Below are 27,142 nucleotides of genomic sequence, written 5' to 3'. Positions count from 1 at the left end.
CCTGTTCTTGGCGAGTTGCAGTCTTAGCCCTCCTGCCCCTAGATCCCAATGTTGACCCAGGGGGCCATGCAGCAAGAAGTAAACCCTATGACAAGCATCCTCCCCTCAAATATCTGAGTTGCTCCAAACGAGTTACTATTTCAGTCCAACCAACATGGCTGCTGCAGGCAACTTGCAACCCGAAAAGCGTTCCCAAGCTCAAATTGGTAAAGAAGAGAATGGCATTGATTGGGCTTTGTGTTCCTCGGTTGGGGAACAATTAACTCAAGTCATGTGAGGACCCTGCGAGGTGAGTCACAGGTTGCAAAGCAAGATGGCACATGTAGACAACAGCAGCTGTGCTCGATCACAATAAATGGAACTTCTCAAGAAACGATGAGTGGCATTGGATTACCTGACTGGCTCTTGCTCTTACGGCCTCCCTGTGGGACGCTCCCTGGAGCGATTTTCTCTCTCTCATCTCCACAGTGAAAGACCCCATGACTGAAGTTTATGTCTCATGGAAAGATTGAAAGATACTCGGCCATCAATTTAGGGAATGGCTCTTGGGGTAAACACGAAGCTGCCTTCTACTGAGTCAGACCCTTAGTCTATCAAAGCCAGTTATTGCCTACTCTGACCGGCAGCAGTTCTCCAGGGTCTGAGGCAGAGGTGTTTCACACCACCTACTCCATGACTCTTCTAAATGAAAATGCCAGGGATTGAACCTGGGGACCTTCTGCATGCAAAGCAGATGCTCTGCCACTGAGCCACAGTCTCACAACTTATGTGTATGTGGGACAGGGCATATCAACAAGGTTTGAAGGTGAGCATTTGGGCAGTCTTTATATCTAAAAGAAACCATAGTGAAAAGCGATTTCTGAATATGACAGACACGGAGGGGGACGAAAATAGAGACCAGCAGACAATACCTCAGTTGTTCCTTGCCTTTACACTTAATTCACAGGAAACAAAGTTAACAATCACCTTGGGACCCCCTCTGCCAATTTATACTCGCTTAGCAGTCGCAAGAGGAATAATTTAAAGAGGCAAGGCAAATATTGTAAATACTCTCGGAAACAATCTTGCAAAACAGGCAGGCAGGCTGCCCCCAGAGAAGGAAAGCCCTTCAACATTTAGTTACCCATGTGCACTGGAAAACTGTTGCAATCCGGCAGCCAACCCCCAGAGAGAATCAAGCCTTTCTTACCTGCAGAAGCTTTCCTTCCGCTGGGGTCACATCCGCAACGCTAGCGAAGACTCCTTCCAGCATGAGAGGCTCCAGCTTGAAAGGGATCACCCGAATGATTGCCTTCTGGGCCAGCGATCGGTCGGCTTCCACAGCGGCCGCCAGCGCCAGTCCAGAGTAGCCCAGTCGAATCTGCAGCGTAGCCATAAGCAGCCAAGGCCAGAGGACTGCCAACTGTAGCTGGGGGCCAACACTCATGCTCCCAGCTGCAGCAGTGCGCTCCGGCCACACATACTGCTCAGGAATGCGTCCTCACCCAGACAGCAGGTTACAACAACAGGCAAAAGGGTTGAGGATTAAAGCCCTCCTTGCAAAGGCAGTTAATGGGGCCGATGAGAAGCAGGGGAGAGTCACCTGGAGTCCCTTCCTCCAGGTTCTCCTCTCTTCCCCTCAGTTTGTTTGTGCCACGTGCGAAACCTCCAGATCAGAAGCGAGCCACACCAGATTAGGTCCGTCTCCTCCTCCAGATGAATTCAGACATTGTTAGTGGAACGAAGGGGGCACGAACAGCGTACGGGGCAAAAAGCTGTTTGGTCCTTCGGGGAAGAGTGCCGGAACCGTTCGGCGGGAGACAGTTCCCCATGGAAGACAAACTCTGTTTTCCCCAAGCCACTCCAGTGTTTAAACCCTAGCAGGGTCAGTCCCTGGATTATCAGACTGCCTTTCTGACTTCTGTTCAGTGAGTTGTTGTTCCTTTTTATCCCCCAAAGCCGGAGCTTTTCTGGTAATGCTAACTATTTTCTTTCTTTCTTCTATTGAATCCACATACTAAAATCCATGCTGATTGAGAAGAGAGTCCCATTTAGTAATTATAACAACAGTTTTTCTTTTAAAAAATATTAAACAATAGTCTTCAGATTAAAAAAAAAATCCTGCCCGCCACAAATGCCAATATTACACTCACCTGGTTGCAGACTTTAACATCTATTTTCTAGCCTGGAATTTTCCATCGATGTGTCATTTTTAATACAAGTTGTAACTCCCAAAATTCATTAAACCAACAAGACGGTTCTTAATTATTTTTTTAAAATATCTCTGAAGTTAAAAAGGCCCAAACAGGAAAAACAACTATAGATGTACACCTGTGTGTGTCATTCCTTTCCCATGCAAAACAATGGAATTCATATCTCTGCTTTTAGAGGTGCATGACTGAAAATGTAAACGGAGGGTATCCCAGTCACCCAACAGAAAATACACCTCACAGAGAATTTCCGTAAGTAGAAAAATCACCACCGGTTATCGGCTTAAGTGGTTGTTCAATCAAGGAAGAAAAAGATCATTTTTCAAGTGGCCAGCAAAGCCGCAGTAGGTAGACTGACTGCAAAAAAATCCATAAGGGCTAGTTGAACAGCTGGAAGTTTTCTTGCAGACGCTAGCTAAAACTTTTTTCCAATAATCAATCAAAAGGTGGGCTGAATCTTACCTAGGGGTTACTGGCAGAAGGGGAGAGACTCGCAGGAACCCTCTGTACAGGTAAATATGAAATCCCAGTCTAAATCAGAAAAAAATGTACTCCGGGCTGAAGGCTTGTGGGCCAGGCGTGGCTGAAATCGAGTTTCCCTAAGCAACCTAGAAAGGCTTGCTAGGAATCCCGGAGCTTTGCCGAGAGCTCCTTTCGAGTCGGAGCAGAACGCTCTCCCTTTCTCCCAGCAGAGGCAAGCAGCAAGCCATCTAAGCAGGGAGTGGAAGAGAAGTTGTTTGAAAACCGCAAATCTCCAGCAGCAGCAGCAAACTCAGAAGCAAACCTTGGAAGCCTGCTTCAATAGGGAATGTAACCGTCCTTCAGGGACCAGGGTGCTGAACTGGCCTTGGCAGGTTCTGCAGATGCCGCGGGAGAGCTTTCTTTCCAGAAAAGCACTTCTAGAGCAGCTCCTGGGAGGCGAAAAGAACCCCCCCTCTAAAACCTGTGAGTGGTGGCCGCTTGTGCTCTCTGCCTCCCTCCCCTGGGACTGCAAGCTCTTTCTACCTGCTGACAAAAGTGAGGGTGGAGCTGCCCAAGGCAACCACCCCACCCCCTCAGTCTGGTTCTCAGAGCTCCTAGTCTCCCTCTCCTGAGCCACGGCTAAACTGCATTCAAGAGCAGCCCTCGCTTCACTTCTGCCTTGTACGCAAATCGGGTTCACGCGCGGATCCTGCGAAACAATGGGGGGGGGGTCAGAATGTGGGGAGGGATGGACATGAAAAGCAAAAGAGAGGTGAAGAGGAAAGGAAAACGAGGATCACAGCCTTGGCCTTTGTCCTAGACTGGTGGTGGCACTTTAAGTGGCACGGAGCCAGTGTCTAAAAGTAACTTCCCCACTGGAGCGGGGACTGATTCACTGCTGTGTTATGTCTTGGGCTGCGGGAAGGACGATGTGCCTCCATGGCCTGACTTCAGCTCTTGCTACTTTAGATTTAGGAGGGCTTTCCCCTCCTCCTCGGTAGTGACTGCAAGGAAGATTTCAGGTCAGGCTGATGTCAGAGACCTGGAATTTAAGTATCAATCCTCTTCTGACATCACTTAGGTGAGTAACGCTCTCAGGCCCGACTTCAGAGCAAGCCTGCAAGCTGAAGTCGCAACTTGGCCTGCGGTGGATCGATAACATTTGTATCCCATGCCTTATGTGTGTTTGCTTGAAGTAAGCCCTGCTTACTTCAATGTGTGTTTGCTTGAAGTGTGTTTGCTTGAAGTAAGCCCTGCTTACTTCAATGGGTTTACTCCCAAATAAGTGTGCTTAGGACTGCACCTCAGATTCTTAGCAAGTTCTATGTTCTATGGCAACATCCCAATATTCCAGTAAAATTCAGGTCTTCAGGGGATTGCTTCACCTAGGATAACAGAAGGAATTTGCCATCAAAAACTTGCTAAGCGCCAAACATTCAGCCATCTCCCCTGCACTATGTCAGCGGGTCTTTTCTCAGATATTTATACCATAGCATTGTTAACTATTAAGGCTCTTCCGTTATACCCTCCGTAACTGAAACTGTAGTGCATCTTGTAAAACATTTAAACTTGTTTTGTATATCACTTTGCACTTTCTTTGCTGGAGCAGAAAAACACCAAGCAACACTAACCACAATTTCACTTCAGCAGAACTGCAGCCTGTGTAAATGAAACGCTCCCCTCCAGCCTTGGGATTAACAAAGGAGACAAACAGTGAGCTTGGATGGAGCAGTCTCTTTATTGCGTACTGACTACATACATACATACATCTGGGCTCAAACTGCAGAAACACTAAGAGGGTGCATCCATTTCATGCAATACTGTACAGATTCCTTTAGCCAGTGTGAATGTCTGGTGAATGTCTTTTCCCTTTAGCGCTGTTCTAAATGCTTAAGAGTCAGTAAAGTCGAGTCACTATGGCAGGAGAGCCAGCTCCTTGGCCTCTTATTTTGTGGAAAGCTAATAAATGCTGCCGTTTTCTAATGAAGCTTTAAAACTGCTAGTCCCCAAACTCTTGTTTGTCATTCAGAACGCACTAAATTGGTATAACCCTGTGCAAGTATGACCACAGAGAAACTTCTCTGCATTTCAATTCATGGGGATCATTCTCAGTGATAGGTCGAAACTTTTCACTAACCTATTTTGGGGCAGGACAGCACTCAATCTGAACCTTTCAGAGACCCTGCAAAAGAACATTATCTCTAAATGTGGCAACATTTTTTTAAATTGAGCGCATGCTGAATGCCTTTTCTAGAGGGTCAAACAAAGCCTCAAAAGGTTGACTGAGGATGATCTTATGCTATTTAGCAATCTACAGCAATGCCAGCACTGAGCAAAGTGGTACACCATTAATGTTCTGAGATCTAACAGTGGATTTATGGTCCAGCTCTCCTGCATGGAACTATGGCCAAATTTGCAGATGTGACTTCGGTTCATCCTACCATTTGTGGGTCTATTAGGAAATAATAAATGTAACCGAACTATAAGGTGCAGAAAGATTACAGGGATTATAGATCTGACCCTTCACTTTTGCAAGTGTTCCCTTATCCATTTTTTCCACCCTTGTGGCAATCTGACTCTGAAAAGATGGTTGAGCAAGTTGGAAGCACATTCTCATCATGCTACATCATTCACACATATCCTTACCATACAAATAAATATGAGTATAAAACCATTGTTCTTGAAAAACGATTGTCAATAAATACAGTTATAACAAGTTAAAAGAGCCCGTGAAAACATATTTAAGCTAAGACAGTAAACAACAAGATGCCTTAATATATTATAAAGCATCTCTAGAGTAAGGAAATTATTAAAACACAAGAATGCTCCATTAACGTAAAATATCCAGCAGCTATTTATCATTTTGGGGGAAAAGAATAAATACAAGAAAGAAGCAAACTTTTGGTGTAAGCATCTAGAAAATGAGCTCATCTTTCCCAGGGTGTCTTTCACAGAACCATGACCCATTCAGACCACAGATCTTGTGACCTCCAAATGCATTTGTTTTTGCAAAGATCCTCCTTCAATTGGCCCCCAAATGAACTGTGAACAGTTCCCCATTGCTCGCTGTTGCATGTGGTGCCAAACAAGAAACATCCTGCAGGGGGAACATCTTTCTAACAATGTTAGGATTTCTCTGTTTCCCAGGTTTCCCACTTTTGAATCATTCAGGCAAATTAATTATTATTCTTTGACTAGAAAAAAAGAACACAAACCTATTAAAGAGGAGCAGTAAAAACAATGGGTGGGACTGATTATCGGTGGAACAAAAATGAACAGAGGTGAAGAGCATTTGGTTAACAAGAACTGAACAGTTCCCAGAGTGCTCCTGGCAGGAAAGGCACTGCTCGCTGTTTGCACAGACTGGTCACCAAGTTCTCACTCCCTTAATTCTTCTTCCTTTGGAAAGTGCTCTTGTTTGCAAGCCACATCCACTAGCAGGTGTAGATCTAGGAGGAATGGAAAGGGCATTTCAGTATTTGCCTTTTCCAGGAGGATTTACGGATTTATACCTTACACTGCAGCCACCTGCAACAATAGCAACAACCACTTACCCCCTTGCAAACCACCTTCGGGAAGGGGAGAAGGGATGGGAGGGAAGGGAGCATTGAACCTCTCCCTGGGCTGTCACTTGCCTCCGTGTTATTCTCCTGTAGAATTCCTAGGGTTGCCAGCTCCGGGTTGGGAAACACCTGGAGATTTTTTTTTTGGGGGGGGGGAGCCTGAGGAGGGCAGGGTTTGGGGAGGGGAGGGACTTCAATGCCATAGAATCCAATTGCCAAAGCGGCCATTTTCTCCAGGGAAACTGATCTCTATCGGGTGGAGATCAGTTGTAATAGCAGATCTCCAGCTAGCACCTGGAGGTTGGCAACCCTAAGGATTCCAGACTTACGTTTGTGAAGAGTAATATATTTATTTTATTTATTCAGATATTAGATTAAGATATCTACAGCCTGCTTTCTCCAATGGGGACCAAAAGTGGCTTACAACATTGCTCTCCCTTCCTCCATTGATCATCACAACAACCACCTGGTAAGCAATTGGCACAAGGCCACCTGGCAAGCTTCCGTGGCAGAATAAGGATTTGAACCTGGGTTTCCCAGTTCCAAGTCCAACACTCTAACCACTACACTGTGCGGGTTCTCTACAAGATTTTGGTTGTTTATGCATGGGAGTTTTACCTGAGGTTTGTTGCTTGCTGGACCCACACTTTTCTGTTGGGAGTCTATCCACCAGCAGTCTCCAAGCTCAAATCAGGAAGTATTTGCATCCCCGCCCCTTGAAATGCTGCTTTGTAATTGGCTGTAGTGAGAGAAAAGTTCCCTCCCCCACAAACCCTACTGCCGCATAAAAAAGCATTTTAAGAACATAAAATAAAAAAAGGAGCAATCTGAAAAGAAGGGGGGGGGAATTCAAGCCTGTTTTAAAAAGCCCTTCTTCTGCTCAGAAAGAGCTCAGAGGAAGCAGGAAGTATTTGAATCCCCGCCTCTGGGCATGTTGCTTTGTAATTGGCTGTGAGCGAAACCAAGCTTGCGTGTCCCACACTTTGCCTTATGCACGGGGATTTCATCCGGGCTGAGCTCAGAGGAGAGGGAAGAATCGGGTTAACAGAGGAACGGCAAGGTCCAGGATTTGTGAGGGGTGGCAGCGAGGTAATCTCTAATGGACGGAAAACTCATGCATAACTCCTAGAAACAACCGAGACAGACGGGGGGGTGGGGGGTTGAACATGAGTGAAAATACCCATGCATAAATGACCAAAAATGATCCCTCTCCAGGGAGGAGGAGCAGTGAGATTTTGTTACACATGGCTGCAGTGTCTTGTGTAGCTTGCTACAGTTCTTCACAGTAACCAGACCAATATCCAGAAGTTGACTCACAGGACCAGCAAAGACCCCTTAAGAATGATCACCAGTGGGTCATAAGATCCTCCATTCTCTCTCCTCTGGTCTCCAAATTCTCCCCCAGCCTCCTGTGGTTATGTGCTATGCAGTAATCAGGGGTAACCATGGCTTGCTTTCTAACCTCCATTAATAAACAGCTTCAAACCCCAGTTAGGAATGAGCTCTGGTTAGTGTTAACTGTCATTAACACCATTTGGCTTATTTGGAGTTATTTGCTCAACATTGCAAATCGCTCCAAACAAGCCAAATAACTGGAACCCCACATCCGAATCATCTAATGTCTTTAATTTTAACTGTGCCTGTATTTTTTTTTTTTTGATCAGCAGGGCAATCAGGGCAGTAGGTTCAAGGAAAGATTTAGATTTGGGGAAGCGGTGTGGCAAAAGAGTTTACAACCCCATCCCCCAGCACAATGATCCAGAACCAATTCTGGGACCTCCACAGTTGCTTGTAATTAAAATTAAAGATGCCAAAAGATCTGATTGCACCCTCAGGGCAAACATGCACACTACTGGAGTGTCCAGTATAAATAAATCAGCATTAGCAGACTCAGAAAGCCTTTAAATCTTACCAGGAGATTTGCCCTTCTGCGAGCTGCTTCTTCGTTCTCTGCATTTGCTTTGGATGGAGGAAACTGAATCTTTGACAGATTTGCTGAGGGGACCCACCTCCGAAATGAGGAATCCTATCTGCTCTGAAGACACAACTGTCTCTGATGGACTCGTCTGACACTTGATGTTGGGACTGTCCTTAAAAAACAAACCACAACAGAAATGGATTTTAGTGCAGTGTGTTTATGCAAAGGCCTGCTATTCCTCCGAAGATCTTACTCCACAGTCAAGAATGTCTCTGAGCCAAGTCCAAACTGTGGTCTAAATATGTGACTGGAACCTCATGACGCCAGCTATGAAATATTTAAAACAATGTCTGTACTATTTAAAACTCCTGGAAAGCAACCACTGGACAGTGCCATGAAATATGTTAGTACATCAATGGTGAATTTAATACCAATTTAAACACAGACTTAAAAAAAAAAGAATCTTTAGATGTGGCTTTCCTGGCAGAATGTTTCTGGAGCTACGTATCATCTTACTCTATACCTGCTGCTGATGGAAGGGAAGTTCTTCCTGTACAAACACCATGGATGACTGCGCTGAAGTTTGGTTCAGCTGTTCCTTCAGTTTTACTTGTGTCTGCTGGGTGGCGACAGGTGGAGGCATCATCTGTGCAGAGGCATTCTCCACAGGTTCGGTGGTGTGGATTGTGTAAATAAACTCTGGAGACTGTGGCAGAGAGCAGGCTATCGCTTGATCGGATTCTACCACAAAGGAGGTTATATCGGAGCTCACAGGCGTCAGAGGCTCGAGGTGGCTGGCTTGACTTGTAGGCACCTCGCTGTTCCCTGGACTGATGAGCAACTGTTGGCCTCGGTTGGGCTGTGAGGTAGGACCCTGGTTCTCCACTGGCTCCACCTTTACCATTTCCAGCTTGGGAGATGAATGCATCTCATCCACAATCTGGAAGACGGCCTCCAAGTTGACTTCGGTCTTCTTGGTTTCATCAGAAGGGTTGCAGGGCCAGTTGGAAGGCAAAAATTCAACTGGGTATGAAGACTGCATCGGTGGATTCTGGGGAGGCAAAAGACGGCAGTGTGGAATAACAGTAATAATACTCATTTTGCTCAGTTCTTCAAAGGTCTACATTTTTCCAGTAACCAGTTTCTCTGAGTTGTCCTTGTCCATTCTGGAGCCCCTTACATTGTCACAGTATTAGAGGCAGGCCCTTTTGCTTTTCTTTACTCTAAAACACTCTTTCTGTTGTGTTTTACCCCAACTATGTTTTTTATTAAATAAAACAAGAAGGGGAACCACAAGGACTTGTGAAGTAAGGAAAATCCTATTCCACCCCTCCATTGCCCCATTTCCTCCTCTCTTGCTCTCCCTGTAATTGCACCCCCACATGCCCAGCCATCCAGACATTCAGTTTCCTTCATTCCTCAACTAATCACCAAGGTTCTTGTCCTCTCCTCCTCAATTTCTGCCTTTTCTACCCACTCCCCAGCCCACCCAATCTCCAATTTTCCTCCTCCCTCCGCTTGGCCAATTCCTACCTTTAAAAACATTTCTATTTTCTCTCCCATCTGTGCATGCTCAGGTAGTTTTTTTGTGGATTTCAAGCCTTCAGTGATTTATGAAAATAAATTTTCATACTTTTCTGCAAACCTGGGGATTAACCCAGGATTGCAGAAATATGTGCTCTAGCTCCGGGTGCCTCCCCTGTGGATTTTTTGGTGATCTACATGGAGGGGCCACCCATTGCTATCAGATATGATTCATCGGTTGGGTGGAGGAGACAAGAGGGAATCAAAGGGAGCCTGTGGGGTTCATTTATCAAGATCAGCACTGTTTTGTCTATTAAAGCCGTGAACAAATTTGTTTTCGTACAAGCCTGCATTCTACATTATGTCTACGGCCTTGCTCTTTCAAGGCTTTGCTGAACGATGCCTAATTTTTTTTAATTTAGAAAGGAATATCTTTTATTTTGTTTTCAACTGTGGTTTTCCTTTCAACAGAAAGAAGCACATTGTGTATTAACAATCCCTTAAATTTTGTAACGTTGTCCTTCCCCTGTGATATGAGCATAAATAGAGGTTGTTCATTTGTTTTACTCGTTGCATTTTAATATTAGCTGTGCTACTTCAATCATTAATGCTGTAGCAGAGATTCCATTTAGATAGGACTGTTCCTCTGCCATTTTACTCTCCTGTGAGAGAGTGACAGACACTGTGGCTAAAATGGCTGCCATCGCTCCTGGTGCCCCTTCTTCCCTGTATGGGGTATTTGAAGAGCTCTGATAAATGGCAGTGCAAAGCCGCTGTTGTGAGTGGAAGATCCTTAGCAGCAAGGAATTGTTGGCTGTGCCTGACATTCGGTGAGGCGGTACACGGTGAGCCTTGTGCAGCACTGTGCCTCTTGCACACCAGTGCTGAGGAAACCCTTGGAGAACCTTCTGCCAGGCTCTCCTTTTTTGGAGAACGGTCTGCTTTTCCCCCAGCACTGACAGCTACAACAATCTGAGGAAATGGCATTTTCTTCCCAGCTAGCCACCGCCATTTGTAAACAGAGGGGAGGGGCTGTGGCTCAGTGGTAGAGCACCTGCTTGGCATGCAGAAGGTCCCAGGTTCAATCCCCGGCATCTCCAGTTAAAGGGACTAGGCAACTAGGTGATGTGAAAGACCTCTGCCTGAGACCCTGGAGCCGCTGCCGGTCTGAGTAGACAATACTGACTTTGATGGACCAAGGGTCTGGTGCAGTATAAGGCAGCTTCATGTGTTCAAGTGCAATGTATAATGTGGTTGCGAGATTGTCGCAGACACTTTTTATCAGGATGCCCACCACTTCACCAGGGGCAAGCAGTGTTCACACGCACATACCCCAGTGTAATTTTGTTAATGTTGTGCTTCTTTAGTGGCTGCGCTTCAGTGTGGATGCCTTGAATTTGGCTGAGGCCTTAACTGTAGCCTCCGAGGTGGTGCTTCATTGCTCAGCCATGGGCTTTGTTGGCACCAGGGAGCAACAAGGCAGTGACGCTGAAGCAATATCTCACCTTTTCTCCTAACGAGGGAGGGAAGGAGAGAATCAGAAGAGATGGGAGAATCAGAAGAGATGGGAAGCAGCTGACAAGAAAGTAAGGGTGGGTAGAGAGGGGAGGTAAGGAAGAAATGACATTAGGGAAGTGAGTTTGTTGTTGTGGTCGTTTGCAGGAAAAAAAACCTGGATGGTAAAGGATGAGCCCAAAGAGTTACGGAGGAGTGAGAAGGCTAGTGCTCTGCAGAGCAGGTAGGGAGAAAACAACTGGGAAAGGATTAGTCCTCCAGTAAGAGATAGCCCTCACCTGGATGGCCCAGGCTAGCCTGATCTCGTCAGGTCTCAGAAGCTAAGCAGGGTCAGCCCTGGTTAGTATTTGGATGGGAGACCACCAAGGAATAGCAGGGCTGCTGTGCAGAGGAAGGCACTGGCAAACCACCTCTGTTAGTCTCTTGCCACGAAAACCCCAAAAAGGGGTCGCCATAAGTCGGCTGCAACTTGATGGCACTTTACACACACGAGATTGATTAAAGCTCAGTTAAGAATTTAAAGCCCTGCCTGCCATGAGCGTATGAGTGGAGTAACCTGCATAAAGGACACCTTCCTCCACTGGTGGAGAAGAACTATCTACATTATCTGAATTGTGGGTCTATATGAAATAAAAACTGCAAAACAACCATTCTTTTGCCGTTGCAGATGCGTTAACATTTTTAAATCCTTTTGCCAAAGAAGTATTTTCAGGATCCATTCATGCGGTTCTGTAACTGTCATGCAGGAAAATACAAATGATGACCCTTCCATTCATTGCTTTCCCCCACAGCTCTCAGTAGCCAGTTTCCAATGTATTGGTGCAAATGATGCGAAGGTGAAACTTCTGCCTCATGATCTAAAAGAACTGTGCAGCTTGTTCCATGCGCCAAAGGAAGCTTTGGCCTTATGTTCCTCAATCTGCTCTCCCGCCTTCCATGTCATATGGCAAACTGCTTTTGAATTTGGGAGGAATTTCAAAAATCGTTTGAGATGGCAGCACCCTGTGCTTTTCAAAGGGGAATGATCGTGGCTCAGTGGCAGCGCGTCTGCTTGGCATGCAGAAGGTCCCAGGTTCAATCTCTGGCATCAGGCAGGAGGTGATGCGAAAGATCTCTTGCCTGAGACCCTGGACAGCAGCCACCAGTCTGAATAGACAATACTGATCTTGATGGACCGAGGGTCTGATTCAGTTTAAGGCAGTTTCATGTATGTGTCATGTAAAGGGGAGGAAAATACCCCACTCAGCATATTGAAAAAGGTTGATGGATCCCAGTCTTGGGGTCCACTTACTGGACTCACCTGGAAATAGGTGCAGTGTGTATAGGTCGAGGCTGTAGGGCTGGCACAACCACTTAAGGGATCCATATGGGTAGGCGGAGAGCAGCACTGTAATACAGCTGAAAAGAAAGAAAAAGATTAAAAAGTAAAAGGCCTTCCCACATATAACAAATCTCTGGATTTTGTCTTTAGTGTAGCATGGAATAGGAACAACCCTGCTTGTGATAACTCCTTTAAAAAAAAATCACAGAGATGCATGCCACAACATGGCAGTAAAGGAACTTGCAAAGCAAAAAGCAAAAGGATTTTTAAAATGTTACCAGAGAAAAGGACAGGCTTGTTGGTGTTTGCTACAAAGTTAATTGGTCAAGCACAACCAAGAAGACCCTTTCTGGGTTGCCATTCATGTGGCCTCAGATGGCACCCCCCAAAGATGACCTGAATGGCAGGTAGGTTCCTACCTTAAGGTATACTGGCTCCAAGCCATATAGGGCTTTAAAGGTCAATATCAGCACCTTGAATTGAGCCCAGAAACAAATTTGGAGCCAGTGTAGATGGAACAAGACTGGAGGTTCCTATGACCCACTGCAGTCAACATTCTGGCAGCAGAATTCTGTAGCATTTGTATCTTCTGAACAATCTTCAAGGGCAACCCCATATACAGTGCACTGCAGTAAGCTAATCCAGATGTTACCAGGGCATGAACCACAGTGACCTGATGTTTTCCACCCAGGAAGGGCTGCAGCTGGCTCACCAACTTAAGCTGGTGAAAAGTACTCCTGGCCATCGCTGCCACCTATTTAACCACCACATTCTGAAACCTACCTTTGAGGGAGGACTGAAACCACCGCAAAACAGTGCCTCCCAGTCCCAATTTCAAAAGGCAGCACAGAAGGATACCATGATTGATAGTATCAAAAGCTGTCAAAAAGTCCAGGAGAATTAACAGGGTGTCCATCTCCTGCTGCAGTTCATCCACCAGGATGACCAAGACTGTTTCAGCCCCACAACCAGGCTTGACATGAGATTGTAATGGATCCAAACACTCTGCTTTGTTCAGGAATCCCTGATGTTGCTCAGCTACCACTCCTTTAATCAACTTGCTGAGGAATGGAACATTTGAGACTGGAGGTAGTTATTCAGCTCTCCTGGGTCCAGAGCAGGTTTCTTGAGAAGTGGGTGCACCACTGCTCACTTCAAGGCAGGGGCAACCACGTCCTCTGTCAGGGAGGCATTTATTGTCTCCTGGACCCAGTCCACCAGTTCCCCCCACCAGCAGATTTAAGCAGCCAGGAGATGCAAGGGTCATACAAGCAGATGGTAGGTCTCAAACTTCCAAGAATCCTGTCCATGTCCTCAGACTGGACAAGTTGAAAGGCATCCTACATAAATGGACAAATCAGCATCCTGGGAACATCTGATCCTGCCAGTGCTAATGTAGAGTCCAAGTCAGAGTGGATGCGAGAGATGATATCTACAAAGCGTTTAAGAACATAATTGCAGGGGGTTGCAGAGCAGTCCACCTCCTCCTGTAGACCAATTTCTGCACACAGGATTGAAGCTGAGAGCTAGTAACTCTCAAACCATCTCAGTCGCTGGGTGAGCTGGAATCTGAACCCAGACCAATCTAGTGTACCCTGAAATTTATTTTCCTGATGGACACATGAAAAGCGAAAGAGCCAAGTGTGTGTCCCTCAATGGACACACTTTGGTAAGAGTTCTCAATCCTTCTGCCCTATTTTAAGTGATATTTATCTTTACCAAATTCCTCTTTTGCATCTCTGCCCAGCCAAAGGTCAAGTATCTTACTGCTCATGTGCAACATTATTCATATAGCTCTATTAGCAGTCTGCTTGCTCTCCACATCTTCCGACTCTGGCTGGGCTCTGTCATGATAGGTTCTACCAACGTATCCTGGCATATTTCTCAGTTGTAGCTAGCTTTTCCTCCTGCTGGAGAAGATGTACAAGCACAGGGTCACCTTGCACTAGACAAATTGTGGCAGGCTGGAAATAGGCTTACAGCCAAGAATTTCAGCTTAACTGGGTTCTGAAGACAGCCAAACAGATGCTGCTGGTACACTGTCACCCACTTTTCTCTATCTGCGGTAATTTCTTGCTGGAATGTATGCCGTTAGCAAAGTCCATTGGGGATAGCTTTGTACAGACAAAAACTTGCCCAGAGAAGGGCTTTCCTCCCATTCTCTTTCCCATGAAAAGGTTACTTTACTGCAGTAGACATACAGCAGTCTCATAAGACTAAGGATACAACATCACCTAGGTTTTATAAAAACAGTTAAGATTACAATGATTTAAAACATCAAAACCCTTTAAATAATATATGAAATAGTAAAAAAAAAACACAAACAAAAACAGAGCTGGAGGCAGGGATTAAAAACAAGTCCACACAACTTTTCTCATTCAGAAAAACAGTCTGATTGCATGTTTTCTACTCCTCATCACTAGACTGTATAATTTGTTTGCTTCACAGGTTCTGGGAATAATCGTGTCTACAAGAAAGGATTCCCAGACCAACTCTGAAACCTTTTCACCAGTTGCCTGCTTGGGGGGGGGGGGGGAGAAGAGGAGGAGGAAGAGTTGGTTTTTATATGCCAACTTTCTCTACCGCTTAAGGGAGAATCAAACCGGCTTACAATCACTAACAGAGCGGTTCCTCAGTGGAACAGGCTTCCTCGGGAGGTGGTAACCTCTTCTTCCCTGAAGGTTTTTAAGAAGAGGCTAGATGGCCATCTCTCAGCAATGCTGATTCTATGAACTTGGGCAGTTCATGAGCGGGGGGCATCTTGGCCATCTTCTGGGCACTGGGTGTGTGTGGGAAAGGTAGTTGTGAGTTTCCTGCATTGCGCAGGGGGTTGGATTACATGACCCTGGTTGTCCTTTCCAATTCTATGATTCCCTGCCCTTCCCCACAACAGACACCCTGTGATGTAGGTGGGGATGAGAGTGTGTGACTAGCCCAAGGTCACCCAGCTGGCTTCGTGAGTAGGAGTGGGGAAACTAATCCAGTTCAATCCCTCTGCCGCTCATGTGGAGGAGCGGGGAATCAAACCCGGTTCTCCAGATCAGAGTCCACCACTCCAAACCACCACTCTTAACCACTACACCACGCTGGACTGTGGTAAAATAGCACAGTGTTTGATGCTGGGTTAATGCTTTGTCTATACAGGTTTCTTTGCTAAGGCAAAAGGTCTTAGGATTGTGAATTTAATTAATACATGTGAAAGATCCATGCTGCATACCTGATAAAAGTGACAGTGTTTGAAGTGTATGCATGGTTTTTTCAAAATATATCATGAGCACCAGGGAACCATTCAAGAGTATGCAGGAGCCCACCACTGCTCCCCACACCATGTTTCCACAATGTATGCAAGATTTTTAAAAGGCAACTGCTATGCTTTTACTAGATACACAGTGCAGGGTTGTAAGTGATAATGGAACCGTTCAAACCAGCCCTTAGACATGCACCGTTAGTCTAAGCACAATCATTTTCTTGTACAATTTAACATCATTAAAGGAATGTAGAGGTTTATCAGGGATCATATTCAAGGCCATCTAATTGCAAAGGTGTTCATCTGCAAGTATGTAGCAGCTACCACTGTTACTCTACAATGAAAGGAACATAAACTCCATGGATAGAGTTGGCAGGTCCCTCTTTGCCACCGGCAGGAGATTTTTGGGGCGGAGCCTGAGGAGGGCGGACTTTGGGGAGGGACTTCAATGCCATAGAGTTCAATTGCCAAAGCGGCAATTTTTCTCCAGGTGATCTGATCTCTATCGGCTGGAGATCAGTTGAATTAGCAGGAGATCTCCTGCTACTACCTGGCAGTTGGCAACCCTATCCATGGAGGGGGCGCAGTCCTGTAATAGGACAAGTGCTCTGCCTGCAGAGGACCCCTGGGGCCAATCCCTGGCAGCTCTCTGTTTCAAATAAAGGCTCTCGGGCAGCCTGAGAAAGATCTTTCTCCCAAGCTGTCTGAAACCTTAGAGAGCCATTGCCAAGGCCAGGGAACAATACTGGGCTGGCTGGACAAAGAGCCTGAGTCAGAGTAAGGCAACTTTGTAGCTCCCCATTCAAAAATACAAAATGAAAGCAGTGAGGTATATTACAAATGGAATACAAAAAAACAATCCATTATGAACCAGGCAATTTAACCCAATCTAACAGAAAGCAAACATGCTTAAGATAACTGAAAGCAGTAGGCTTAACTTTTAGATTGTAGCCATAAAGACTTTTGCAAAAACAGTTATTCTTTTTGTCTTGTTCAAACTGGGTATTTGTTTTGGGCTTCAGGCCAGGATGTTAAAGAAGGACACCCTCTTCTCTTTCAAAAGTAATTTTCTTATTGCCATTTACTATCTGTTCAATTAAAAACCACTGTGACCATGGGGATTTTTCTGCTGAAAAATACTGTTACCTGTCGGGTAGTAGGCTTGGGAGTAGGGTGCTGAAGCCGCATAGCTGCCGTATTTCTGAGAAGACGTGGCCATTGTCTGGGGCCCTTGCTGTATGTGCACAGATGTAGCGCTGGGCTGCAGAGTGTAAGTTACCTCTGTCGGAAACCTCTGGAGCACAGGGAATGGAACCCTTTTGTCTGAAAAAGTAGACGCTTCCACCTGCCCTGGGAGCATCCCGAGGGAGTTCGGCCATGTTCTGGGAGGAGGAGGAGTCCGATCTGAACCTTTCAATGGAAAAGTATTTTGGTTGTGCGACGGTGACAGGTAGGAGTATGGAGATAAGCTGTCTCGTCGAAAAGACCGGTGAAACTGCCCTAAAGTCAGTGACGCTGCACAAGGAAACAGAGAGAAGGGGGGAAAGAGATTCAGTTGGCTATTAAACGTAAGGCCAGGGGCATAAAATCAGCATGGTCCCACCACTGGTTCTAAGCACTGCTGCCTGAAGAACAGTGACTTTGTTTCATAGCAAGCAACTCCTAAAAATATAACTTGTTGGTTGTGGGCTGTGAAGGGAAAATTACCCCCTTTGAGTCAGCAAGCACATTCTCCCAAGCTTATGGGCCCTGGTTTAGAATGTCCTTAATTGCCAACCCTTTCTTGGTTTTGGCATCAGATCATCCCCAAGATATAACCACAGAGCTAAGAAAAGTCTCTAGTGGCACACAGCCTGAAATTCCAGTACAGAATCCAACAACGCCATTTGATTGCTAGATCTGTAGAAATACGAAGGAGATCCACCCTGCATCATATTTATGGGGCAAACTCTCTTGAATCACCAGCCAGTGGGCCATGTTCAAATTGATACCAGAAATACCCGGTCAGCCTGGAACTAGGAACTATTGGATCAGTATGCTGTGGATGGAGCATACCACATAAGACGGATTGTGTCCCAAGAGCAAAGGGTCTTTTCAACACAAATCCTTTCTGTGTGGGGAAACTGCTCAGTTTATGCCAAGCATAAGCTATTTTGTCACATTTTCTGGATGCCTGCCAAGGCTCCACGGAGCAAAACAGACATGTCTGCATTTGTCATACATTGCAACATGCATGGAGTTTTCCCACACAAATGTGACATTTGCATAGGAAAATCATCTTATGCGAAGAGTCTCCAAGTAAAGGATTTTGCTTGAGAAGGGCTGGTCAAGGCAAACATGCTGCTTTTCTATGGTGAGGACAGCCTTTCTCTCCCGTTTCAGAGCCAGCTCTGCCAGGCATTGTGGGCATTTCTACCTTGGCTCTCCAACCACATGCAATCAAAGATCAGGGGAAGGGAATATGCTTGGAAAACAGTAAACCAAGTTAGAAGAAGAAGAGTATATGCCGACTTTCTCTACCACTTAAGGGAGACTCAAATCGGCTTAGAATCACCTTCCCTTTCCCTCCCCACGACACACACCCTGTGAGGTGGGTGGGGCTGAGAGAGCTGTGACTAGCCCAAGGTCACCCAGCTGGCTTCGTGTGTAGGAGTGGGGAAACAAATCCAGTTGCCCAGATTAGCCTCTGCCACTCATGTGGAGGAGTGGGGAATCAAACCCGGTTCTCCAGATCAGACTCCACCACTCCAAACCACTGCTCCTAACCACTATACCACGCTGTAGTTACAATGCAGAAAGGGGTTGTGGACCTGCCCTAGTGTTCCTAGCCATTTTCCTTTAGTGTGACTGCCCTGGTGTTATCTGGCATGTGTCTTCCTTACATACAAGCACTTATTTCTCTCAGGATTGTGGACTTTTTTGGGGGGGGGCAGGTAACTACAAAACAGCACTGACGTTTGCATTGACCATTGTGCACCATCCACAAATAGGTGAGTGCAGAAGTGAAAACCTTAAAATCTCACGAGCAGCACTTATTATAGTTGGATTGTGAGCCTTTCAGAAAGACCTGTCCCTTTTAATTATTTTTGTCCAGTGCTGTTGTAGATGCTTTATAGTCAATTAGTATTAATGACTGTTATTGGGACAAGGTGCTGACCAGGACTATTAGACAGTGGGTGGGATAAGAAATCTGTTTATCCAGAGTTGTTTTCTATGAGATTTTGCACGAGAATGCTTCTTCTTTAAAGATGCATTACACTTTTGCCTTGAGGAAAAACCTGCACCAATCAGAGAAAACTGGTGTCTGGGCGATGTTGTAAGATGCCAGTGGAACCACTGGTTTGCAATACATCATGAAGAAAAATGTTGGTGCAGGTATACCCATGACAGAGAAGACAATGTATTTGGGGCACTGCAAATTTCAACTGATTTAACTGTCTCTCTCCAAAAGAATCTTGTGAACTACCATTCTGAGTGGGGATCGCCAGTTCTTCACAAAACTACAATTCCCAGTGTTCTTTGAGAAAGAGAAGGCAGTTTAAACAGGTTGAAAAGGCACTGGGTAGAGATGTCTTATGCAAAGCGATTGGAAGGGCAGCATCAGGAGGTGGTGATTCTGGGCTGGCAGCTCGCTTACTGGAGCAAGTCAGAGATGAAGGGGTGGGGATATGTAAATAGAGGGGAGTCCTGCCTCCTGGTTTCCATGCCAGCGACAGGGATGGAAGAATGGGAGGAGACTGTTAGCCAAGAAACTGCCATGCTTAAGCACAGAGGACAGAAGGGGGAACTGGAGCACCCCTCTACTGCTTTGAGAAACTGCCCTTGGGATAGCCGATGTCTTTATAAACAGCCTTTAGCCTTGTTTTTTGTACACGTGCTTAAAATCACTGAAGGTGATGGTTATTCTGGTTTAATGTGGAGGAAAATTGTATGTTCACGTATATGAAAACTGAAAGCATGCCGTGCGTCTGAATACATTTATTTGTAAAGAGGTTGTGCTGATTTCAGTACAATGTTTTCAGACCACAGCTAATAAACTGGGGATGGGGACTGTGTTGATGGCTGTTATGTGAACATGGGGTGCCAGATGCTTCCTCCAGAGTTGCTTAAGAATGTATGGCAACAGTAGGACTTAATCTGAATGCCTGAACTCAGTATTGGAACATGGGGAGGAGAGGAGCAAGTGCCAGGCAAGATGCCAGGAAAACTACACATCTTAAAAGAACCCAAAAGACCTACCTAAAAAGGGACAATGCAAATTTGCATTGTTGTATGGTCCCTCTGAAAGCTGCTATAATCGTTTGTCCTACTGATATAAGATATTCTTTCTCATCTGTAAATGCATGGACTAGTGGAAATATATGTGCATGCATAAAAGAAAGGAACTGGCAATGAAATGTTTCCTGTACATGTTCAGAGGGCATGTTTATGCAACTATGGCCCCAGTGTTCAGCTCTCTGATTTCATCAGGCTGACCAAGAATCCCTTTTATGTGAATCAAGCAGGCTCACTTCCAGTGCTAATTTCCAAAATGTCAGTGGTCCAGTGATATGCAGAAGGTCCCTGGATGCCAGGCAGGCCTTGGAGAGCTGCAGCTTGTCAAAACAAACAGGCCCAAGCTAGACAGACTAAGAAATACAGGAGAAGACACGGACCACTGCTTAGTAACAGAGCACCTACTTGTACATAGACAATCCCTGGCATCCCCATTTAAGATGATTTCAAACGGGATGGGAAAGCACTCTCTGTACCTAAAATGTTAGAAAGCCACTGCCATTCAGAAGGCAGCCCCAAACCTAGAGGGCCACTGCCACTTGTAGTATGCAGCACTGGGCTGGATGAACCAATAACCTGAACAGTACTAGGCAGCTTCCTGTTTGCGATTCAACTGCCATTGGCCAATGGAAGCATAACTCTATTTTGTTCTTTTCTGCTGGTGATTCATTTCTTCTTAGGGATATTATTGACAGCAAGTGCAGTATAGTGGTTAAGGATACAGAGTGGACTTGGGCTAGGGAGCCTGGGGTTCAAAGGCTTGGAGGGCACTTAGTAAACTTGGGGCAGCCTCTCTGTTCAATAAAACCTACCTCTCAGGGACGTTGTGAAGATTAAATGTAAAAGAAAGGAGACCCATGTACGTGACCTTGAACATTTTGTAGGAAGTTGACCGATGTGACACATATGATAGATTTTCCTTTCCCTAGATTTAACAGCCATTGGCTATTCATATATCATTTCACACTTTAAAAAGGGGGAAATGTACGATAGATTTTTTGCCCTTCTGGATAACCTGTCAGTCACAGGAGCTGCGGTTCAATAGACTAGGCAGTAACCTTCACTAGCTTTGGCTCCTCAACGGCATGTCACTACTCAGTGCATCCTCAGAGGCGCCACTTATGGTTCATACCAGAGGGCAGCAGCACAGACTGCAGGCAGAAAATCTCATTTAAAAAAAAAATACAACAGGAAAACTCCTTGCAAGTAGAAAAGCAGAGCTGCGAGCAAAAAGGGGCCGGCATTTGAGCCCTTCTGCCTCGCACGGAGCTTTCTGTGGCCATTTATGCATGGGAGGTTTTGCCTTGGATTTGCCGCTCTCTGGATGCTCATTTTCCCTATCTGAATGCAGTTTTGAGAATTCGGATGGGGAAAATGTGCATCTATAAAGTGGCAAATTCAAAGCAAAACCTTCCATGAATAAATGGCCTGCATGAGGGCTTATTGGCCATTATGCACAGGAGGTTTTGCCTTGGATTTGCTGCTCTCTAGATGCAAACTTTCCCCATCCAAATTCTCAAAACTCAAAAGTAACCCCCCCCCCCTGTAGAGTTTTGAGAATTCAGATGGGGGAAATGTGCATCTAGAGAGCACCAAAACTCAAAAGTAACCCACCCACCCCTGTAGAGTTTTGAGAATTCAGATGGGGGAAATGTGCATCTAGAGAGCACCAAATCCAAGCCCTGTTGCATTTAAAAAAAAATGATATTTTCTGCCTGCAGTCTGTGCTGCTGCCCTCTGGTATGAACCATAAGTGGCGCCTCTGAGCATGCGCTGAGTAGTGACATGCCGCTGAGGAGCCAAAGCTTGTGAAGGTTACTGCCTAGTCTATTGAACCGCAGCTCCTGTGACTGACAGGTTACCCAGAAGGGCAAAAAATCTATCATACTTTTCTACATGCAAGGGCCATTTCTGCACAGGAGGTTGTGCCTTGGGTTTGCTGCTCTCTAGATGCACATTTTCCCCATCCAAACGCTCAAAACTCAAAAATAAGCCCCTGTGCAGAGTTTTGAGAATTTGGATGGGGAAAATGCGCATCTAGAGAGTAGCAACTCCAAGGCAAAGGGGGTTGTGTGTGTAAAGTGCCGTCAAGTCGCAGCCGACTTATGGCGACCCCTTTTTGGGGTTTTCATGGCAAGAGACTAACAGAGGTGGTTTGCCAGTGCCTTCCTCTGCACAGCAACCCTGGTATTCCTCGGTGGTCTCCCATCCAAATACTAACCAGGGCCGACCCTGCTAGCTTCTGAGATCTGATGAGATCAGGGTAGCCTGGGCCATCCAGGTCAGGGCAAAGGGGGGTTACCGCACTTGTATTCCCAGTGATGTATTAAGAGTTTGAAAACGTTATAAAAAATACTGCTCGCACTTTGTTTGGCCCCTTTAGCTGTGAAGACGTCTTCCAACCATTTATAAGCCGTGGTATCCAAAAACCCTTTTAAAGCGATGTTTTTTTATAACATTTTCAAACTCTTAATACATCGCCGGATCCGGCCAGGAGGCCGCGCCCTGAGAAGACACGTTGAGCGCCAGAGGATATGCCTGTTTTATTGTATCAATACCCAATAACAATAAAACAGTAGGAGGTTGAAGATTCAAAGCAGCTTGTTTTATTGGCCAATACACAAAACGCCTGGTGTGAATTGTCCTGCGCTGTGGGGCAATTTCCACCAGGCGTTTTTGTGTATTGGCCAATAAAACGAACTGCTTTGAATCTTCAGCCTCCTACTGTTTTACTGTTATTGGGTATTGATACAACAAGACAGGTGTACCATCGTGCTGTAACCCCCCCCCCCAATAAAAAAATCCCACGCAAAAACGGCCAAGGCGTTTTCCTGTTGTGTTTTTTTGTTGTTGTGAAAAAAATTTCTGCCTGCGCTTTTGCCCTCTGCCCACGCTCAGAGGCGCCAACCCAGCCGGCTCCTTTTCCGCCTCTCACCGGGCTTGCTGTCGCCGTTTTTGGCCGCGGCCGACGCGGCCGGCTGTCCCTGCGGGGCGGGCTGGGGCTGGTGGGCCAGGAGGGCCTCGCCGCCGCCGCCGCCGCCTCCGCCGTGGAGGGAGGTGCTGAGCAGGCGCTGGAAGCGGTTGGGCGGCCGGCTGGTGACTTCCAGGCCGGCGGCCAGCTTGGCCTTGTTGGCGCTGGTGAGGCGCTTGAGGTGGACCAGCAGGTCGGGCCGGTCGCGGCGGAAGTGGGGGCTGTGGAAGTGGTGGAGGGGCCCGCCGGGGGACGAGGAGGAGGAGGAGGAGGGTGGCGGCGAGGCCCCACCACCGCCGGGCCCGCCTCCTCCTCCTCCGGCTCCGCCTCCCCCGGGCGGGCCCAGCACCACCTTGCGGAAGCCGTAGAGGTTGAGCTGCCGGATGAAGCTGGTGAAGTTGGTGGTCTTGAAGAGCTCCGGCGAGGAGGGGGCCGGCGGCGGCGGCGGCGCCGAGGGGGACGGGGCCGGGACGCCCTCGCCCCCCCCGGGCCCCGCCGCCATCAGGCCTCCCCCGCCGCCCGCGCCCAGCAGCTCGGCCTCGAAGAGGGGCTGGTCGATGAGGAGGCCCTCGCCGCGGGCGTCCCAGCGGATGGAGCGGAAGCGCGGGCTGTTGACCAGGCGCCACAGCTTGGCGGGGAAGTTGTTGGGGTTGATGGGCGCCGCCGACAGGAGCGGGTCCTCCATGGCTGAGGCGAAGCCGGGAGGGGGAGGGGAGCCGGGGGAAGAGGCGCCGCCCCGCCCTCCCCCAACCCAACGGACGCTGGAGGCCGGCCGGCTCTTGTTCCAACGGACGCCGCTGTCAATCACTCGCCGCCGCCCCGGCGCGCGCGCGCTCTTCCGAGGGGTGCCAACCTCCCGGCACCTTTTGTGTCCCTTTGGGGGCGGCTAAACTCGTCCGTGCAGCTGTGAGTTTGATTTGATGTGTCCTGGATGACAGGATATGCAAGTCTGTTCATATTAGCTATGACGGGGCTTTAGAGCAGTGGTTCCCAAACTTTTTTTGACCAGGGACCACTAGGACTTTTTTGTTCAGTGCAGGGACGCCAAGGTTCAAAATAAAAATTCAGAGAATTTGAAAATAAACTTTAATCATAACTGTTAGTTAAACATTAAACTTATAAAAATATATATTCAAATATTATTCTAATAGATAACTTTTAATTGAAAATATTAATTTATTATGGGTTTATAACTTTGTTTTGCGGACCTTAATTTAGTTCTCGCGGACCCCTGGGGGTCCACGGACCCCTGGTTGGGAACCAGTGCTTTAGAGTCAGGGGATCTAAGTGTCAAGCTAAGCTGATGTAATAACCTGGAAAGCCCCTAGAAGGCCTGAGACTGAGTTAATGAGTTGCACCTGGAGGGTGACTCAGCCTGTAACACTAATTGCTGCCTGGAGTTGGCATCTGTATATAAGTATTTGACTCCATGAGTCTAATGTCCGGAGAAAGTGGTGGAAGAGTGTGTGTATAGCACTGTGACTAAATAACCGCATTTTCTATTGGAACCTAATAATTGTCAGTAAACATCAGTTGCGTTTTTCATCCCTATATGCGATTTAAGTATATTTAAACGTCTTGACGTGGAAATACGCATATGAAATGACTTCAATTAAAACGGGGCTGATGAAGAAAAGAAACGATCGTCTCCCTCATCACTCTTCTATGAAGACTTCTTTCCAGTTCTACTTACCTTGAACTTCTGGATATGTGTACCTTCGGGACTATTTAGATATAGTTGTACATATATATTTGTTGTTCTTGGTTATTAACCACCCTAAGCACTTTAATAGATTTTGTTTATCATAGAGCCACTTGCATTTATTTCAGCCGTTCCTGTGCTTATTTCCTAACCTGTGGTAAGAGTACAGGGGTGTTAATTTTGATTGCTTAGCTGGAGATCTCCTGCTGTTTCAACAGGCGATGGAGTTCAGCTCCTCTGGAGAAAAGGGCCGCTTTGGCCATTGTACTCTATGGCATTGGAGTCCCTCCCCAAACCCCGCCCTCCTCAGGCTCCGCCCCAAAAACCTCCCGCCGGTGGCAAAGAGGGACCTGGCAACCCTAGCTCTTTCGCAGGGGGGCGAGAGGAATCATTTTTCCTCTGGTGGAAGCGGAGCCCCCCCCTTTCTCTTGCCAGTCCAGTTCATACACCTTGGACAAAGGAACACATGAAGCTGCCTTATACTGAATCAGACCCTGGGTCCATCAAAGTCAATATTGTCTACTCAGACCGGCAGCGGCTCTCCAGGATCTCAGGCAGGGGTCTTTCACATCACCTACTTGCCTAGTCTCTTTAACTGGAGATGCCGTGGATTGAACCTGGGACCTTCTGCATGCCAAGCAGATGCTCTTCCACTGAGAATACCTTAAACTTTGTGGAACTCCCTGCCCCAGGATGTGGTGATGGCTGCCAACCTGGAAGGCTTTGAGGGGAGTGGACATGTTCATTGAAGATAGGGCTATCCACAGCTATTAGTCAAAATGAACTAGTGGTGATGCATACCTATTCTGTCCATTATCAGAGGAGCAGAGTAGATTCCTTTGAAATGTGGTGTTGGAGGAGAGTGTTACGGATACCGTGGACTGCCAAAAAAACAAATCAATGGGTTATAGATCAAATCAATCCTGAACTGACCCTAGAAGCTAAAATAACTAAACGGAGGCTATCGAATTTTGGTCACATTATGAGAAGACGAGTCACTGGAAAAGACAGTCATGCTAGGAAAAGTTGAGGGCAGCAGGAAAAGAGGAAGACCCAACAAGAGATGGATTGACTCTATAAAGGAAGCCACAGCTCTCAATTTGCAAGATCTGAGCAAGGCTGTCAAAGACAGGACATTTTGGAGGACACTGATTGATAGGGTCGCCATGAGTCGGAAGCGACTTGACAGCACTTAACACACTCATGCCTATTATATTAGGTGCTTTGGAACACAGGCAGGATAATGCTGCTGCAGTTGTCTTGTTTGTGGACTTCCCAGAGGCACCTGGTTGGCCACTTTGTGAACAGACTGCTGGACTTGATGGACCTTAGTCTGATCCAGCATGGCTTTTATGTTCTTAACCTTGGTGGCCATAGAAATATTTACTTTCAGCATCTCTGTTACCAGTAAATGCCGTCAAGTCACTTCCAACTCATGGCAACCCTATGAAATCAGTGTCCCCCCAAAACTTCCTCATTAACAGCCTTGCTCAGGTCTTGCAAACTGAGGGTCGTGGCTTCCTTTATTGTATTTATTTATTCTTTATATTTATAGCCAGCCCTCATTCCCAGCAAGCTGGACTCAGAGCGGGTTACAATATGATCATAAAACATCGGTGAAAACATACTTTAAAACTTTATACTCTATATAAGGCAACCACTCTCCTGCTCCCGATCTGGGCTGGCAAGGCATGGCCCAGCCAACCAAGTGACATGTTGTATCCGGCCCTCATAACAAATGAGTTTGACACCCCTGCTTTAAGGAGTTTTTGGACTGAAGTTTTAGAGTAACAGGGCTACCCCTCTGGAAACATCTCAGAACATTTCCTTTTAATCCTATACCTAGCTAAACAAGAATACGGACACAAACATACTCCTTTATTCGATTATCCCAACAGTGTTGCACGTTGGAAAAAATTTGTAAAGGCATCTCAGAAATAATACTTTCTCCTTTTCACCCATAGATCTTTTTAAAAAACCCAACATCTCCAGCTGCGTAATTACATAAATATTGTTTGACGTTTATGTACATGCTGTTTGATATATAATAAACACATCTCTGAACGCATACATACCATCTTTCCTTTTACCTCCTCAGCACTAAGTGGAAAGTGTAATGGTTCAGCTCACACGTTTTGAAGTGACCTTTATCAAAGCACCATGAAGTGCTTTTTGCAGCGATGTTTCGATACAATTTGGTATAATAAAAAGAGCCCCTGAACCAACTTCCCCTTCTCTTAGTAAGGTTTAAACTAGATAGGACGTTTGGAACTAGATGGGTTCCATGCATGGGACTTGCATGGGCTTACAGTCAAAAAAGGTTTTAAAACCAAGTTTCCAAATGCATGGGTGGGGGGCACTGATCCAAGATGGCTTCAACCTTTCCCCCGTGCTACTTTCCTGGGTTGTACCAGCCCCACAATAGGGCAAATACCCCCCCCCCATCAGTTGCAGC

General features: G+C 46.4%; 2 protein-coding genes across 2 annotated transcripts in view; both read right to left on the bottom strand.

The window, feature by feature from the left end:
* Window positions 1-1,495, bottom strand: part of RNF43 (ring finger protein 43) — a 64,175-nt gene extending 62,680 nt beyond the window's left edge. The window contains exon 1 of the mRNA XM_056865581.1: window positions 1,190-1,495. Within this exon, the coding sequence (XP_056721559.1) occupies window positions 1,190-1,426 (237 nt within the window). The 5' untranslated portion in view covers window positions 1,427-1,495. The remainder of the gene's footprint in view (window positions 1-1,189) is intronic.
* A 4,534-nt stretch (window positions 1,496-6,029) lies between these two features.
* On the bottom strand, window positions 6,030-23,670 carry HSF5 (heat shock transcription factor 5). The gene is made up of 6 exons (XM_056865451.1): window positions 22,950-23,670; window positions 16,886-17,239; window positions 12,472-12,569; window positions 8,656-9,183; window positions 8,127-8,304; window positions 6,030-6,100 (listed from the first exon to the last, which is right to left on the bottom strand). The coding sequence occupies exons 1-6, from the start codon at window positions 23,668-23,670 to the stop codon at window positions 6,030-6,032; spliced, it is 1,950 nt and encodes a 649-aa protein (XP_056721429.1).
* Between the last annotated feature and the right edge of the window lie 3,472 nt (window positions 23,671-27,142).

Source organism: Euleptes europaea, chromosome 19, assembly GCF_029931775.1.
Source record: "Euleptes europaea isolate rEulEur1 chromosome 19, rEulEur1.hap1, whole genome shotgun sequence".
Taxonomy (NCBI): Eukaryota; Metazoa; Chordata; class Lepidosauria; order Squamata; family Sphaerodactylidae; genus Euleptes; species Euleptes europaea.
The sequence above is the reverse complement of the archived record's forward strand: the minus strand, read 5'-3'. Positions and strand labels throughout refer to the sequence as shown.